The following is an 18247-nucleotide window of genomic DNA, read 5'->3' on the forward strand; positions in this document are numbered from 1 at the left end:
CTATTTTCAATACGAATGTCAGATACATCATGACCATTTGTGCCGTCGTATTCAAATTACAACACCAACACCAGCAGCTTTCCTGGAAAGACAATTGCGGAACCTGGGCTAAATGCCATCCAAACATATGTTTCTGTTTAGCAGAGCATTCAAACACCAAACGATTTATCCCCGAACGAGATGGAAATAGCTGACAGTATGTTGAACTCCACTCGTGCTACAGTCTGTCAGTTTCTCATGGCACGACATGATATAATATTTATATATTTTTCAAAATTAGGAGAGAATCTCTATGACAGATGGTGTCAAACTTTCTACCAGATACTTACTGTAATTAAAACTTAATACAGAGCTGTGGTTTTACATTAAGTATGGAACGAAACTAAGAAAGTATCCCTGTTGGTGATCCACATACCCATTCTGATGTAATACCAGGGATTTAAAAGGGACCATAAAATGTATTAAGTAAACAAATGTGCTCACCCACTCATAATAAAATCATCACCATCTAATCTTATTAATATCGGTGTGATATATGGGAGGGAATTGACATGGGAGGGGTATTCATCACCTACACACTCCCACTCAGGGCTCAGGGCTGACAGACAGACACTTTTTCTCCAGCTCTTATTTACATACGTAACGTTTTTTTCAAACAGGCTCCAAAGTCCGAACTCTAACCCCCCTCACTTGCACCCAGCATCATCATCTTCCTGTGACAGAGCCGAGATAAGCCGGGGATGAATTTGGAAGCTCACCTGCATGTATATGAGAACATTAGCATCAATATGTTGTGCAAGATGTCATTTGTCACTTTGTTCTGTCCTGGCTTTGTTTACTAATTCATCACGTGTACCCATACACGCATGTCTGCATACACACTCACACACATGCAGCAGTGTAGCTTGTACCCACTGAAACCACAAGCATCATATTGCAACGACTACATAGAATATCCTTCCCTGGGCAGCAGAGGAACAGTCCAAAAAAAAAGAAAAAGGAAAAAGGAAATAGAATGAATACAAAGACACTAAATCCCAATAGACAGTCAAAGACGACGCCACTGAAAGGAGAAAAGGAACAGAGCTGTACAATACGAAAATAGCATGCAAGTAGGTAAGGAATGCTAAACAACAAAAGGACGAACAGACGCTAACCAGTATAACTCGTAAGACGAGCGACCGGCGCACACTGACATCACAAGAGACCCCACAGACATGGAGCAGGAAAGGCAGAAGACTCACAGGAAGGACTTCATATCCAGACCTCGATTGCGGATCTGGCCCATCATGTAATCCCAGCTGCCGGGATCGCCACGTGCTCGCCCTCCTCCTCCGCCTCCCCTATACCGTGCGGCGCCTGCCCCTGCAGGGCTGCCCCGGACACCCCGGGGTCCCCCTCTGCCTCCACCCCCACCTCCACCAGTGCCACCTGCTCCCCCCGTGCCCCCGGCCCCCCCCGGCTGGCCCGGTGCGGTGTGCAGCTGACCAAGGCTCAGGGAGGTGGGCGGGAGCTGGGTGAGGCTCGGGGCCGGAGGGTGGATGAGGGGCTGCTGGAGGCTTTGCTGGCGTAGCAGGGTACGGGGCCTGGCCAACTCGGAGGAAGGGACGTGCTCCAGGGTATCACCAGAGGGGAGCGCAGGGTCCCCAAAGCTGGGAGGGCAGAGGAGCAGGGAGGGAAGGGAACGCAGGGAGGGCCGAGGCCGACACAGGTTAGGGTGATGGAGGAGGAGAGGAGAGGGAGAGGACGGGGGAGGGGGGGGAGGCGGGGAGGACGGCGCCACAGAGGGGGGAGTGGAGGCGCCATCACAAGGGGTTAGGGGTGAGTCAGGAGGGGTGAGATCGGGAGAGACGGAACAGAAGAGGTCGGGGTCAATCAATGAATCACGAGGGGAGAGGCAAGTACACACAGGACATGACAGAGAGGCCAAAGGAGAAGTCCCGTTTGGGTGGAGATGTGTGCAAAATGGAACACCCAGGGAACGGTGTGGAGATGGTGGGGGGGAGAACAAGAGGGAGGGGGGGGAAGGGTTTGAGGCGGGAGAGGAGGAGGAGCGGGAGGCAGAGGGAGGTCCACGGGGAGGGGGGGAGAGGAGGAGGAGGAGAGAGAAGGAGAGCAAGGTCAGGCAGCAGCAGTAACAGCAGTAGCAGAGGTAGCAGTAAACGGTGCAGCCCGCGTGGTCGCCGGGAGCCTGCGACGGGCAGCCCCGCTCGGCCTGCGAGCGGGCCGCGTGCGACGGTGTCAGGTGCGCGGGCGGCGCGTGCGGCTGGGAGGCGGGAGCCTGCTGTTTGCGTGTGGGCGTGGTCCGCGCGGGCAGCGGGCGGGCGTGCGCGGTGCGGACGGGAGCGGAGCGGGAGCGCCCGGCGGTGCGGGCGTGTCTGGGAGCGGGCGGCGTTGGTCGCCCGCCGCTGGATCGTCCTGCCGAGGGCTTTTTGGTCTGATGAGAGAGCACCATGTCCTCCTCTCTGCTCTCAACTTTTCCGATCTGTACATTAGTCTCTCTCCCTTTCTCTCTCCACGTCTTTCCCCTCATCTAAATACATGCTCTACCCCTAGAGACACAGCAGCCAACCATCTCGATTCCTCCGTCCCTCCCTTCCTCATGCACTCATTTTTCCACTCCTCCCCTCCCAAATTTGGTTGAATTCGCTTAAAGAATTGTCCACTTCCTACTCCAAACAACGCTTTTTTATTTTGATCGAACTAAGACATACAATCTATTTGGTCAATCATTGCATGCATCTAGTCTAACATACAGTGTTAACGCAGAGTTGAATTCCTGCAGTTCAGTTTCCCGGCTTGGCTTTTTATGTTTCCCAACTCTCTAAATATATCCTCCTCTTCACAGAGAGCTGTGCGATCCAGGGGATCAAAATTAGGTCACGACAGACAGCTTCTGCGTTCACGTCGGCTAATATGCACGTTACTTTACTTGTGCATTCGTTTACGCCACAGGACCGAACATTAATCTTAGTGCTCCCGATCAATCACTTTGGTGACTTAACAGGGTAAAATGCGGGTAAGAAGGGCGTGCAGCTGAGCTGCATCCGGACCAAAATGGAGGCTTCACAGAGAGAAAGATGGAAGCAGAAAGATGGAACCGATAAGGAAGAGGGAGAAGGTGATGAAGAAAGAGAGACAGAGAGAAAATGGGGTGCGAGACACAAACACTAGAGACAGACACTTATAGCAGCCTGAAAATAGAATCCAATTATAGACAGAAGGGGAAAGAGAAAGATGAGAAGAGGAGAGAAAGAGGGAAGGAAGAGAACTGTGGTAGTGAAGGAGTGAATGTGTTGCGGGGGGGAGAATATTTTTCGACGTGAGGTGTGAGAGAGAGGTGCCAAATGAAGAGAGAAAAAAAACACGAAATTAACTTCCTCATTTGTGACTTCAAAATGAGGTTCTAAACACGTCAGTGACACACACTGTAGGGGGAATATCACATGAAACTGCAGCCCCCTCATTAAAGTGTTTTAGCTAATTGGTCAACTCAAAGACAGGGGATCCTATTTCGTCTGATATTATATCAACATATACGTAAGCGGAGAATGTATGTTGACAGTCTGTTAGTGTGTAAAAACGAGAACCCTGATAGATATGCCTATAGAATTCATTTTCCTTCAGCATATGACTGTGAGCCAGGCTAGGTAGTGTCAGATGAAGACAGTGAGTGAGTCAGTATGGTAAAGTAGATATTGTTAGCTCCTCGTGTGTGCATAGTTCACCCCCCATCTCCAACACGTTCCCCCAGCCATAACACCTCTCAGAGCCCACACACTCACCTTGACACCTAAGTTCCACTTCCTGTCACCCAGCCTCCTGCCTACCCGTCTCCCAGCCTCCCATTCTTCCAGCCTCCCTCCCAACTTTCGGCCTCCCTCCCAGCCTCTCAGCCTCCCAGCTTCTCAGCCTCCCAGCCTCTCAGCCTCCCAGCCCTCCCAGCCTCCGAGCCTCCCAGCCTCCGAGCACCCTGTCACACTTTCACAACACAAATATAAGCCTGAAACTGGATATTGTGGTACAGAATTCAACATGAAAATGTGTTATAAATAGGCAGGTTTGCGATACAGTAATGACTTTTGACAGACTGGAAAAATTGGCAGGGAGGACCGGCAGTAGGCCTGTCCTCCTCCACTCTCTGTTAAGCTTCTGATAACTCACTTGCTGGGCCTCAATCCTCCGGACTGCATGTGGCTCTGGACCGTCTGCCACTTCCCCGCCCTGTGTCCCCCCGTCACCATGCTCTTCACGCTGTCGCTGCGACAAGGACCCCCCCCATCATCCCCTCGCCCCCCCGCAGCCCCTTTTTGCCCCCCCGGCACAGCCCCGCTAGGAGAGAGAAAAAGATAACACAGCAGACAGGGGAAGGAGGAGGAGATAAACGGGAGCGGGAGTGGAGAAAAAAAGACAACAAGAGAGAGAGAGAGAGAGAGAGAGAGAGAAGAAGGAGAGAGAGATTGAGCAACCACATGGTAAAGCGGGGCAAGAGCAGATCAGTGTAGTGTATGAAGCCATGGGGGAGGACTAGTTTTCCAGGTCAGGAGGCGCAGGCAGGTGGACGGAGAGGATCGGTGGTCCAGTGAGGGAGTGGGAGGGAGCAGGGGAGGGGAGCGGGGTGGGGGTGTGGGGAGGGGGGAGCCTGTGGAGGGGAGAGGACCACCCTGAAGCCCGTCTCCCTGTGCTGGAGGAGGAGGACTGGCGGCCGCATTCACACTGGTGGAGGCTGCGGCTTCTTCGGCTTTTCAATTTGTGGGCACTTTGCCAGAGATGTGCTATCACACAGAGCAATTCAGTGGCATCTTCAGTAGCATCTTACAAGAGGTAAGAGTCAATTGTATTTGCCCACAAACAAACAAACCATTTGACATCACACCTGAGGTGACAGTACTTTATGTCTACCAAGAGCAGCACAGTAAATGGCAACCACTCGAGTATAACAAATCTAGTTCTAAACTTGAAGGTCATACAGTAATAGAAGACACATAGCCTCACTGTAGATAATGTCTATTTCTCCATGAGGTGTGGATAATGCTATGATGCTACGTTATTCTATAAGCTTGTGTTTCATTGAGAGACAGGAATCTGCAAGAGAGTCCAGTCATGATCCCATAGATGATGTCCCTGTCAAGGGGTAGCACAGGAGAGGGAGACGTGTTGCCGAGATGTTAGCATCACCCCAACCAAGCAGTGTCCCCCATGACTGTAGCGATCGTCAAAAATGAAGCACAGGGGTGCCCTCTTGTGACATGACCATTAATACATACCCATTAACATGCAGTGCACATCTCAACACACATATTGGTGTTGCGTCACACAGGTCTTTGTGCCATGCGCAGGGGAGGGGGTGGGGGGCTGGAGGAGGGGGGCTGGAGGAGGGGGGTGGGAGCAGAGACTAGGTAGGAACATCGTGGGAGCTGGGTTGCCGGGGTTCTGAGGTAAACCGGGACACCACTTGCGTGTGCTGTACTGTACCCTCTCCTGAAGGTCACTATCCTATTCTCACATACAATCCTAACCAATTGACCTGTCTGAACACGTAGAGAATACATCACTCACCAAGGGAGCAGGGCTCACACTGGGAGAACAACAGTCACAGCAGGAAGTCCAGGCCTCATGTATCCCAGTGAGTACAGAGATGTGTAGCAGAATACTAGCTGCAGAATAAACTATACTCATGAAAGAAAGAGGGCAGGAATCAATCGAGTGCGTTCACTCAGGATTTTATGTTTTTTTGGTACTGTGTGAATAATCCATTTGTTCATTTAGCGATAATGAGTTCCAAAGCCAAATGCTAATACTGACACTGCAAAAATATAGAGGTGTGTATTTAGCCAAATAAAAACATGAAGGAAGGAGACTTCCGTCATGGGATTTGCGCCATGTCAGAATGATTATTTAGCTAAAGGTCATGCCGTACGTAGCTGATACAGATATGAAGATGAAGTCAACGTTTATATATATTCTCTATTGACCTTAAGTTTCAGGACAATGTCAATAAATCTCGAAATGTTCATGTGATTGATCATACCGTGTTGTTAACAACCTTGATAAATGAAGCCTGCAGTCATTCCAGAAATTGAAAGCTGCAGATCTCAAATGAATCCAGAGGTAAGTCATCTCACTAATGCATGTACGGTAAGGTAGAGTGCTACCTCAGGAGTTTAAGTTGATGGTGCAATTTAGCAATGGAAGGGATTAAGATTGTGTTACATATTTCAATATGTTGACTATTGAAACTAATCCAGCAATAAGTGACTGCTACTGAACCACAGCAGTGCCCCTTTCTCCGGTGCAAGAGAAGGCACCAATTGTAAGGACCAGATTGCACTAAGAGCAAGCTAAAAGTAGCTAATCATGAGGCTTTAACAAAAAAAAGAAGAACTTTCTCAAGGTCTAAGAAAAGAGTGTGCTGCAGGGATTCAGGAGTTCAGCAGCCATCATCTTCAGGCAGAGCTTTCACTGTAATCCTGCCACAGTCCAGTGTCTCCCCAGTACCTTCCTAATCCCACTAGTATCCCCCCTCTCCCCAGGCAATCTCCCAGACAGAGCCCTTAATGGTTAGGTCTAGTCATCAGACAGCTTAGCAAGTCCAGTCCTACATGAAGGGAAGCCTTGATGCCCCAAGGCTGCTGTGAGTAACTTAGTAGGAGCATGAGCCTCCTACAACACAGTATAATTCAACATGTATGGAACTGGTATTGAGAAAACATTGGTAGCACAAAACCTACTGGATTAAGTGAGGGAGCTTGAGGGGAAGGCTAAAACTCGTAGCGTTGCAGTACATAGATAAACACATTGGTGAGAAGAGCAGGAACACAAGGCAGACTGTAGAACAGAGTTAAAAAACACATGCAACCACATCAGAACCAGGCTGAACGGTCAACCCTCCTTTAGAAGACTTGGACTAGGTTCAGGGGTGGGATTCACACAGGGAGGGGAGAGGAGGGGAGCGGGGTACGGGGCAGAGAGGTTGGGTTAAGGTGTGACCAGGTTATTTGGCAAAGGGAAAGCTATGAGGGTTGTCCGTCTCCATGGTTACACTCCATGGGAGAAAGCTGACAGGTTAGAGGTTAGAAGGGGTTAGTTGGACTGGCAGGGCTGTAGGGAATGAGGGGGGGCATTGTTGACGTGGGCGTTCTTCTATCAGAGGAAGGCAAGAGGAGAGGAACTTTAAGAGCAGCATTAGCCTGAGGGAGAAGGCTCTGCTGTTTTGTAGCAGTAATAGTTCTATGTCTGTCAGGGGGGACGCCGTAATGTGCATGTGTGACATTTCCTGCACCAACACGGCTGGGCAGATTATGCATGTCGATGCGGGAGTCAGGTGGCTGAGCGGTAAGGGAATCAGACTAGTAATCAGAAGGTTGCTGGTTCGATTCCCGGCCATGTCAATTGACGTTTTGTTCTTGGGCAAGGCACTTCACCCTACTTGCCTCGGGGAGAATGTCCCTGTACTTACTGTAAGTCTCTCTGGATAAGAGCGTCTGCTAAATGACATGATAAATGTAAATGTCGATGAGTGGGACACTCTGCACACGCATTACGTGATGTGCTGTTGGCTTCAGCTAAATTATGCAACTAACAGTAACCACAGAGTTCATGATGTCTGGATGTGCTTCTACTGTTATATTCATCAGGATTGTTTGACGGATCCATGTAAGTATAAATGTATTAACCGTCAACCATTACAAATAACTGCTGTGTGGGGGAATTTGTGCGATGAAATTGGGCAGAGGAAGAGAAAGATGCAAACCAACACCCAGCCCATACTGTAGTGTGTCTGCAGTATCTGAGTCTTTTAGGGATACGGTTTGACCAGCCGGAATATGCAGAGGAAAGGTTGCATGCTGGTGGGTGGAGGGTGGGTGGAGGGTGGGTGGGTGGAGGGTGGGTGGAGGGTGGGTGGTGGGTGGGTGGAGGGTGGGTGGAGGGTGGGTGGGTGGTGGGTGGGTGGCTGGGTGGGTGGAGGGTGGGTGGGTGGTGGGTGGGTGGAGGGTGGGTGGAGGGTGGGTGGAGGGTGGGTGGGTGGAGGATGGGTGCCCCCCGCATCCTTACAGCCCTGCTCAGAGGGGGGTGGGGGTGGGTGGGGTCTCTTACCAGCCTTTGACCAAGACTCACTTGAGCGTGAGGCGTTGATCTCCATATGGGGCATAGGGACAAATGTTTAGTACGAATTCCTTGGGCGGATAGGACCTCCACCTCTGCTGCACTGTGCTGCTGTCATTGTTATTCCAAAAGTCTCTGTCTAGATCGCTGCGGCCAGAGAAAGAGACAGGTCAGAGCAACACAACCAGGTACAAGCAGGCCACCAACCACCAGGCTGCCTCATCGACCATCTCATGACAGGGAGTTATGGGAGAGGGAGGGGCGGGGGGGAGGGACGGATGAGAGAAGGAGAAAACAGATGCTCCTCCTTTCAGAGGTGAGAACTTGGCTGTGGATTGGAGGGCAGCGGATCTGAGAGCTGCACCTGGTGGCTGTTTGAAACAAAACATATCCCGTTTACAGCCCGTTTCGGTGTCAGAAAGTTGTCAAAGTTGGTTGAGTTTTTCAAATAACACAGGGGGAGCCTGGGGGAAAAGGCAGGTCCATACATTCATTACAGCTATTTATGAATCCATGTGTGATGCAGAGAGCAAAACAGAGAGAGAGGCAGTGAAAAAGAGCCAAGGGATACAAGAATAGGAACATAAGAACTAGAGAGAAAAAGGAAGAGTAAAACAGAGATAGAGACAAAAGAAGGGCAACAAGTCACACTGTAATGAGTACATCCAGCATGTGACTTTCAGTTTAAATACAGTATTTAACAGCACTACCGATGAAGACAGTTATACAAGATGGAAAAAGTTAGTCCCCCTGTCCTTTGGCCCAGGGATTAAGAAAGCATGAGAACATGAGGCACAGAAGAACAGCAACACAAAAAGAGGACACCTGCGCCGAATCACTGATGTACCCTAGTGCACGTTCCACTTCACAACAGCAGCTTGGTCCCCAGCAGAAGTACAGAGCAGGAAAGAAAGACAGTGGAGAGATAAACAGAGATAGAGAGACAGAGAGAGAGAGAGAGAGAGAGAGAGAGAGAGAGAGAGAGACAGAGAGACAGAGAGAGAGAGAGACAGAGAGAGAGAGAGAGAGAGAGAGAGAGAGAGAGAGAGAGAGAGAGAGAGAGAGAGAGAGAGAGAGACAGAGAGAGACAGAGAGAGAGAGAGACAGAGAGAGAGAGAGACAGAGAGAGAGACAGAGAGAGAGACAGAGAGAGAGAGAGAGAGACAGAGAGAGACAGAGAGAGAGAGAGACAGAGAGAGAGACAGAGAGAGAGAGACAGAGAGAGAGAGAGAGAGAGAGAGAGAGAGAGAGAGAGAGAGAGAGAGAGAGAGAGAGAGAGAGAGAGAGAGAGACAGAGAGAGAGACAGAGAAACAGGGCTGTAAGCTGGAGAGATGACGAGGGAGCAGATCATGCCGCTGTTACCCGTGAGGAAGAAATGTGAACACGTGAGCAGGACTTGGGGAGCCAAGTTAACAAACATTCATGAATTTAGAGAGCCTTCCTTGAGGCTTGAGATGTCCTCATAGCAGAGTTGGAATCATATGTAAATACAGTATATGCACACATCACTAGATAGCTGTGCTAGATACCAGTCTTCCGAAGAAGGCTGGTTCGACGGGTTACTGTGGGTTAATGGGTCTAGCATAGACAAGTCAAGGAGCACTGCAGTGTTGGCATTCATTGTTACTGACCTACATAACACATGAGGAACTCCAAAGTGAAGGTTATCAAATGAAAACCTTACTATAGTTCAGTTCAGACATGCTCTACATGAGACCTGCATTTACCCCAAGTTTGCACCAGTACTGATTTAAGGACCCATCATTATAAAAACCTTTGGCTGACTGCCTGCACTTAGGGGCACTTCATATCTCAACAAGATATCTTATACGGAGATAACAGGAGTGTGCTGCAATTTCCTAGACAAAAATTAACTTGCACAGGTAAGATAATGCAGGGCCAATCTATACTGATTAAATCTAATTTAAACATTTCGCTCCATGACTCTCGCTGGTTGGCCTCTAAGGGACATCTCACAGTGAACGAGCCATGCTGCTAGTTTCTCATTGCTCTTAACACAGCATGACAAAACGTGTCAAAAGCATAAGAACGAGTTTCTCGTTGGGTTTAAGGATGTGTTTACAAGAGAGCATTCCTCCAATACTAACTAGCGAAACGGCTAGGCCCTGGTGCGGGGCACAGAGTTCCCACTTCTAGGGGGAGTCAGAGGAGAACCAGACAAAGACGAGCATTATGGGAGCTTTCGGCTCCACCAAAAACCATTTACCAGGCACCTACTTGATGGCTTTCTTCTCCCCTCGTCCACGCGCCGAGTCTGGAGTACCTGCCGTCTCCACCCCTGGCTTATTCCTCTTTCCCTTGATTCACACAGAGGGGGTGGAGGAGGGAGAGAGAGAGAAAAGGTTAGCTTAGACCAAGCTGTGTTTGTGCTATACTAATTTCCAGTGTAAATGCCTATCCTATTATCAGTAGAATTGCGTGCCTTCCCACAAGCACTCTACCTCATGCTCTTCTGATTATGCTCATCAAAGTCAAATCACATCTTCCGTAGAGAGTCATTCCTGACTATGATTATCATTCACACAACCCTGGAATGTAGATGGCAATTGACTATTTAAGGCGATCCGCCTGGTTCTGGGCAGAATACCCTGGAAAGCTCTTTTGTCGTACTGATTTCTAAACAGCCAGCGCATGACTTGTAACCATGGAAATCAGGGTGATTTGGAGCCTGTGTGAAGGGAGCTCAGCTGGGCGCGTTCTAGAAGACCATCTCATTACGGATCCAGGTGATCCAGGCGACTGACACTTCACACCAGGAGGACAGTGTGTAAGGATTCACTCAGAGGCTGCCCTGCACCCATCTACTACTCGCTCCTCCCACTGAAAGTGATGCTCTGATACACATCTAGGATTGGCCGGGATCCTCCATCTCAGAAAATAGATGAAGTAAAACACACTGAGCGACTCCCTCGGCTCTGCTTGTCCAATTGGATCTTTTTCCTGGCTGAGAGGATATTTCCTGCTGAGGGGCTGCTTGTTTCAGGGAGCTGGGAGCAGACCTGGAGGCTGGAGAGGGGAAGCTGTAAGCCTGGGAGCTGAGGACAGAGGCCAGGGGCCAGGAGGCTGGAGGGCCGGGCTGTGTATGGCCCTGTCTGCCTAGCCTCTCTCTCTGTGGAACAGACTGGGCAGGCCTGGAGGAGATCCGCCTCGATGGCAGCCATGAAAGAGGGGTTGGCTAGCTCTGACCGCACTAAACAGCAGGAAGCAAGCAGGCCCCTCCATTAGCATGCCCCTCCATTAGTGCCAGCTACTGTGGATCAGCTGCTGGTGCCACCAGGACCAACGGTCACCCGAACCCAACGTCACAAAAAGCTCGACCCAACACAAGTCCATTCAGTGTGATCCATGGAGGGGGCTTTCCTTGTGGCTTTTACGCAGACAGTCTGCACAAACAACAACTTGTGTATACACAAACTTAAAGGCACACACACATGCACAAATACAAACAGGAAGGACATGTTGTTTTTGTTTGGTAGGGCCAACAATCTCAGGACAGCATGCAGAGCGAGACATATGGAAATCTTTCAAGGGCGTTTGTGTGTTTAGACAGAGCCTGCGTCTCAGATCATTCGATGGTGATTCACACTCCAGATTCCACATGGAGATAATGGAAGTGGGCGAGGCGACGGTGCAGGTGCCCAACAACCTCCCGTCTGCCGTGAGTCCCACTGAGGCCTGCGGGGAGGGACCCGAGTGGCGAGGCTAACTGAGGCGTACACGCCTGCCTTCTCTGTTCAGCACGACCCACGCGCTGCACGGGAGCTCGGGCGCTTGTGGGTAAGCGACCTACCAAACAGACAAACGCTAACAATAGTGCAGCCTGGCAAAAACGATATCCATCTGACACGAACAGACAAAGCCAGGAAGCAGACCGTGAATTGTTTAATCAGAACTAACCTGAAATAGAACAGTCAACAAATGAGTCAACAATAAACCCATGGGAAAGCAAACAATGGACTGTGTAGAACAGCTGCAGACTGGCAACCAACTCTAATATCTAATATTTGGACAATGACTTTCAAATCAAGTAACGGAAGGACTGCTATCGCTTCACTTTCAGGAGCAAAAAGCTAGTGCGCTACGGATGCCTCTCATGGGTGTTGCACCGACAGGCTGTGGTTATCTGCTCTTTCCAAAAACATTGTGAAGTCTGCGATTAAATCAGGCTGCAAAATGGTTGTGGAAAATATTTTTTTTCATAAAACATTCATGAACACTCAGGAGTGTGCGAGATGTCAAAAACATATTTTCCTAAACAGCCCATAATGATTCAGCTCAAACTGAACCCCCTCAGTTGTGTTGAGGCAGTCAGACTGAGACTAGGTCGGTAGTGATGTATTTGTTCAATGGCTGTACACGCAACATGCCTCCAACATGCCATTTCAAAGCTTTGCCCGCTGCATTTATTTAGCATTTGTGACACATTGACTGCATGTCGTGGATGTCATTTTGCTGTAGGCGAGGCCCATCATCACTCATATTTTATCATGCTCAGTCAACGATGATACATGACACCTATGCAACGGCACAGTCTCATTTGAGCGCTAAGATATTCACCGTGGACGTGCGTGCACACATTTCAACACAAGATGCACACACGGGCACGCAAATGCATGGGCGCACAACACACTCGGCTGTTTTCACACACAGCAGTTCCAGGGGAGACAAAACAGGCTCAATTTCTGACAGGCAAGAACAAGCTATCAAGGGAAACTCATGTATCATTCAACACCATCATAAAAATTTTAGGAAGGTAGCAAGAGAGAGAGAATGAGCGGGAGACCATGGCAGAGAGAAATGAAAGCGAGAGGGAGAGAGAGTTTAAAATAGAATTCCAAATGAAAAGGGAGACAGACTAAAGGAGAAATACGAGGAGGAGGGAGGATGGCTGGCGAGACAAAGGGAGAGGATGGAGGAGTGGAGGAGCCGGGGTACGGAGTGTGTGAGCTGGTGATGTGAGGAGGAGGAGGAGGAGGATGATGAATGACAGGGAGTCCCAGGTGGTTTGGTTGTGAAAACCGACCCATTCTCTGGGGGCCCCGGGGGGATGGGCATCAAGGCCCCATGGCTGCAGGATGGCTGCGCGTGCTTAGACAGCTTCCCAAGCACAAACTCACACCTGTCCTCTGGCTTATTCACAGTTGATGAATGTGAGTGGAGGGTCTGTCTCTTTATCTTATAGGGAGGTATGGATGGACTACCGGCAGAGAGAAGGAACTGACAGTGGTCACCAGGTGGAGGAAGGTTGGGAAACTGGCTATAGGGGACAGTCACCTCTGTACACGAGACAGTGAGAGGTCTGCAGCTCAGCCAATATAGACGTCTTTGCTCCCTTATTCTCCCCTCCAATACCCTTGAAACCACTTAAGTCTAATTTAAACCAGTCGTCTTCATGTCACGAGACAAAGGGTTTCACACGATTACTATTCACTCCCGTCTGGCCGGGAGCCATCCATTTCAAAATAGCTCCCGCGATAAACCAATTACAAGACAAAACCAAATTGCAGCTACCGATGTCAAAAAAAAAAATCCTCTCACACGTTTAAACAATCACAAGCCCAATGGAGCATGTTATGAAGAGACATGCCTGCAATATACAGTCAGAGCTGTTTTGGAAGAGGGAGCGGGAGGCTTGGTGAGGTGCTGTACGGTACCGCTGGGAGGCTGCGTAGGTGACGTCGAAGATAACGGCAAAGAGACAGGCAACGGGACTGGCACTCTCAGTTGGCAGCGCTCAGGTTTTTACCACCCAGCTGTGTTTGTTTGTGGTGAATTAGCAGGCATCAGGGGTCTCAAAGCTCTCTCAATATTACCCGCGTCGCACCCTAATTACTCAAGAGTGCTCCATTAAAATCATCGTCCAACTAAATCATCAACCGATCATTCAAATTAACGTCCCTTTTAGGATCAGTCAAAACAATTTCTTACCTGTATCCATGGCATTATACACCATTGTGAACCACTTACGCGTAAGTGCACTGAATGGAAATGTTCACTTGCACAAAGTGTTGCTAATGCAGGGTGTTTTGTTTTATAACTGATGATGCAACGTGTCTGCACAGACCGTATACAGACTGACTACAGACTGGCTACAGGGGGCAGAGTCCTCTTGAAATGAGACAATTGCCATCATCCTGCTCAGTTACGGCCGCTTATCAACGTAATCATCACCATCATTCTAACCACCGAAACTCTGATTTTGGTAGAATAAAGAGACATCTGTAGCTGGTGATGAACGCTGCGCACACAACGAATCTGCTGACGGGAATCGAGGCGTGACCCTGATTCTTACCGGGCCCAATCTCCTCCCCGCTCACAGCTATGTCACGGACCATGCAGGCTCCTCAGAACGGGTGGGTTTCAACGCTGCTGCTCTGACAGCTGTTGTCGCAGGCACTCCTGGTGCCTCGACAAGCAGCAGGAGAGACAGGACGAGAGGCACCCACTGACTGCACGGTTAGACAGGACGAGAGACATCCACTGACTGCCAATGTTCTCATCCCAGTCAGGTAGAGGCATGCCTCCCAGCGATGAGCAGAGTGACATCAACACCATGGCAGAGAGCAGAAGGGGATAGATGCTATTCTAGTACTCATACTTAAAAGGGCTTAAAAGAAATACCTCAGAGCAAGAGCAAGGCTTCAACATGATTAGTCCAATCAAGCGTCCCCATTTTTTTTAAATAATTTCGAGGTGCCTGTTACCAGTTCCCAAATGTCTTACCATCCGAATGTCATACATCTACTAACCTATAAATCACAGCCAGATCTGGCATGGTCCCACATGCTTAAGGGAGGAGCATGTGCAGTTTCCAGCACCAAAGTGTTCGTAATAAGCTCATTCCAAAGGCTGGTTTGAAATTCCAAAATCAATCCTCTTTTCAACCATGTACACATAAGCTGATGGTGAATCTACTACCACTAGTTTCCTGTCCAGTACCATGCATCTTTTCCCATGGTTCTACAGGTGCACAATCAATCAGCATATATGAATATGCATTACAGTATGAATGTATGATGTAACTAATGAACAAAGAGAGAAGGTAGGCATGTTTATGCAAATGAAACAGTATATACCCTTTTAATCATGTGTAGAGGGAATAGAGTGTTACCATTTAAAAAGGAGATGAAAAGGTAGGGAAAACTGTGAGGGAGAAAATGGAGTGATTGTATTACTCCATATTCTCTCTATCAGAAGATGAAAGTCAACAGATAGACACGTCTCTGCAGCACAGTGGTCCTGGTTCATAGCTGACTGTTGAAAACATCACATGTCCATAAGATAGGCGTATTGGATCTGCATCTACAATAACACGCTGGAAAAGATCCGATTTGATGGTTTGAAATAATAACTACGAATTCATCTATATCCTTTTTAATAACATCCAGTGGTTTTAATTGAGTAATCTAAGGTAATTTTCCACCCTGGTTGGCTGAAATCTCTCCACAGCTAGATAGTCTGGACACCTCACACACTCTTAACTGAAGTTCTGCTGGCACTTAAGACCTTCCACAAGAACCACACCCAAGTACTCAAATATTGTATCAATCAATGTAAAAGTATTTTTTACATTGGCCGAAACAAAAGCCAATCGGGGGATGGATCTAGAAGACGTCATCTCGGTCGTGGCTGTGGTTCTGATACGGTGAGGCCTCTGCGTGGTCATTAAGCTACTACAGTGTCACCATATCCTCGTGTCGGCCCCTGTCCCAGTGCCCGGCCTGTCACAGGATGGATAGGAGATCCAGTTACTCTGCGGCTACAGCGGAGACCTCAGGGGCCCTCTAAGGTGCTGGCATCAGAACCAGCTTCCTCCCTACAGTAGGAACCAGGGTGGATTCACTGCTCCTTTTACTTTAATGTGGAATGTCGAATGTAACTTCAGATGTTTTTCGATGAAGGAAACAGTCTGGGACTGAGTTGTGGCCCGTATCCATTTCAACACAGACCATTCCCCCCCCCCCTTGCTTTGTTCAACATTCTGAGAGCATAAATGAGTTGATCATTAGGGAGTCAGGTGGCTGAGTGGTTAGAGAATCGGGCAAGTAATCAGAAGGTCGTCGGTTCGATTCCTGGCCATGCAATATGACGTTGTGTCCTTGGGCAAGGCACTTCACCCTACTTGCCTCGGTGGAATGTCCCTATACTTACTGTAAGTCGCTCTGGATAAGAGCGTCTGCTAAATGACGAAATGTAAATGTAGTGATCAAGGGTGGAGAAAAGCCTAACTGGTGATAAATCACAGAGGGTGACTCTAAACAAACCCCAGCTGCACGCAGCTGGTTGTAATGAGGCGACCTGTCATTTGTACTGTCCCAGTCAGACCTAGAGGAGCTGCTCGGTGAGTCAAGACAACTGCACCAGGTGGACTCGGAGAACTCCCACTGAATTACAAAGTAGTGAGTCCACCGAGGGTCAACACTTATGATAACTTAATTAATCCTGCAGAGGACATAGTGAGTCTGCAGTGGGTCTGCTCTGTGGAGAATAATGAGTGTGTGTAGGTGTGTACTGCATATGCATGCGTATGCGTGGGTGTGTGGGCATGTGTGCGTGTGTATATGAATCTAAAATAAGTATGTAATCCAGAGCAGACAATGAATCTCTCAGCACAAATAACTGTTATTTTTGCGAACTAAAAAACTCTTACATATCATTAGTCCTGTCACTGTTGACACTGGTAGATGGAGAGGGAGTGGGGGTGGGGGGCGTGCAGTCAGAAGGCTAGCTTTATCATACCGCAAATAAACCTGAATCACTGATCTGTGTTCCTGAGTATCTTACAAGCACAGGATGAATCAGGAATCAATTAACTTGAAACGCATGCAAATCTAAAAGAATCAGTCAAGTGAAGTGGCACTCGGCTGTACGGCTTTATCTGCCTAATGAGTGGTTGCCTCCCTTTAATCAATCACATTTCATACCACATAATCAGCCTGGACATGCCCTCAGAGAGGTCACTGCAGTCATTCTGTTGCCTGCTCCCCTGTGTGTTCTCAGAGCCGTACAACACAGGCTCTGAGAACACACAGAGAATACAATGTGGTAATGACTCCACAATCTTCCTCATATTAGTCCACCAACAAGCACTCTGACTGTTGGACTGGCCCTCTTCTATGTCGTTACTAAAATGCCTTGGTAAAATCATCGGGCCAAATATGTCTCTTGATGTGTGGTATGACAGACCCAGCTCTCCGCAGGAAATTAGAGTGAATTCTGAACATATTTTCTCATCTTTTCAATGTGCCTTTATCTATTATTATCCACTCTTCAGTGTTTATACTTTTCGTCCGCCAACAAAATGGAATAATGCAGTATGATGTGTGTGTGTGTGTGGGGGGGGGGAGTGTGTGTGTGGGTGGGTGGGTGTGTGTGTGTGTGTGTGTGGGTGTGTGTGGGTGGGTGGGTGGGTGGGTGTGTGGGTGATTGTGAGAGTGTGTGTGTGTGTGGGTGTGTGTGTGTGTGTGTGTGAGTGTGTGTGTGTGGGTGAGTGTGAGAGTGTGAGTGTTTGCATGTTTAAAACTCACCAGCTTGCGTTGACACCAGCCACAGACGCCACACAGAGCCACCAGCCAAACAGCACACACTGTCACTGCTAGAGACACCAGGAACACGCTGAGGGTTACTGAGCCTGGGGATACACACACAAAGTGAGAGAGAAGTGAGTAACATTTGACACCACATCACATCCATTTACTTTTCCCATAATGCCCTATATGCAATTTTTGGCAAACCATACATTTTTACATTTTATATTTAGTCATTTAGCAGACGCTCATGTCCAGAGCGACTTACAGTAAGTACAGGGACATTCCCCCCGAGGCAAGTAGGGTGAACTGCCTTGCCCAAGGACATACAAAATGGTGTTGTCACATCCAAACCTCAGAAAACCTATTCAATTGTGAGTGTAAGTAAAATACAATTCCTCCAGCACACCGTGGAGTCCGGGCATTTCAATACATTTTCAATAAGGGTTGCAGGCATCACTCACATCCCCACACACATCATTGTCATGGTATCACAGCTTGTTTACTGACAGACTGGGAGTGAAGGGAGGGAGGAGGGAGGGAGGGAGGGGGGAGGGAGGGAGGGAGGGGGGCAGGATAGGCTGACAATATA

General features: G+C 48.8%; 1 protein-coding gene across 1 annotated transcript in view; it reads right to left on the reverse strand.

Annotated features, from left to right (window-relative positions):
* syt7a (synaptotagmin VIIa) overlaps positions 1–18247 on the reverse strand; it is a 64824-nt gene that overhangs the window by 24640 nt on the left and 21937 nt on the right. The window contains exons 2-7 of the mRNA XM_062460834.1: positions 17656–17759; positions 10346–10425; positions 8119–8253; positions 4165–4332; positions 2199–2378; positions 1245–1652 (exon numbers count right to left, since the gene is read on the reverse strand). Of these exons, the coding sequence (XP_062316818.1) occupies positions 1245–1652; positions 2199–2378; positions 4165–4332; positions 8119–8253; positions 10346–10425; positions 17656–17759 (1075 nt within the window). The remainder of the gene's footprint in view (positions 1–1244; positions 1653–2198; positions 2379–4164; positions 4333–8118; positions 8254–10345; positions 10426–17655; positions 17760–18247) is intronic.

Source organism: Osmerus eperlanus, chromosome 5 (genome assembly GCF_963692335.1).
Source record: "Osmerus eperlanus chromosome 5, fOsmEpe2.1, whole genome shotgun sequence".
NCBI lineage: Eukaryota > Metazoa > Chordata > Actinopteri > Osmeriformes > Osmeridae > Osmerus > Osmerus eperlanus.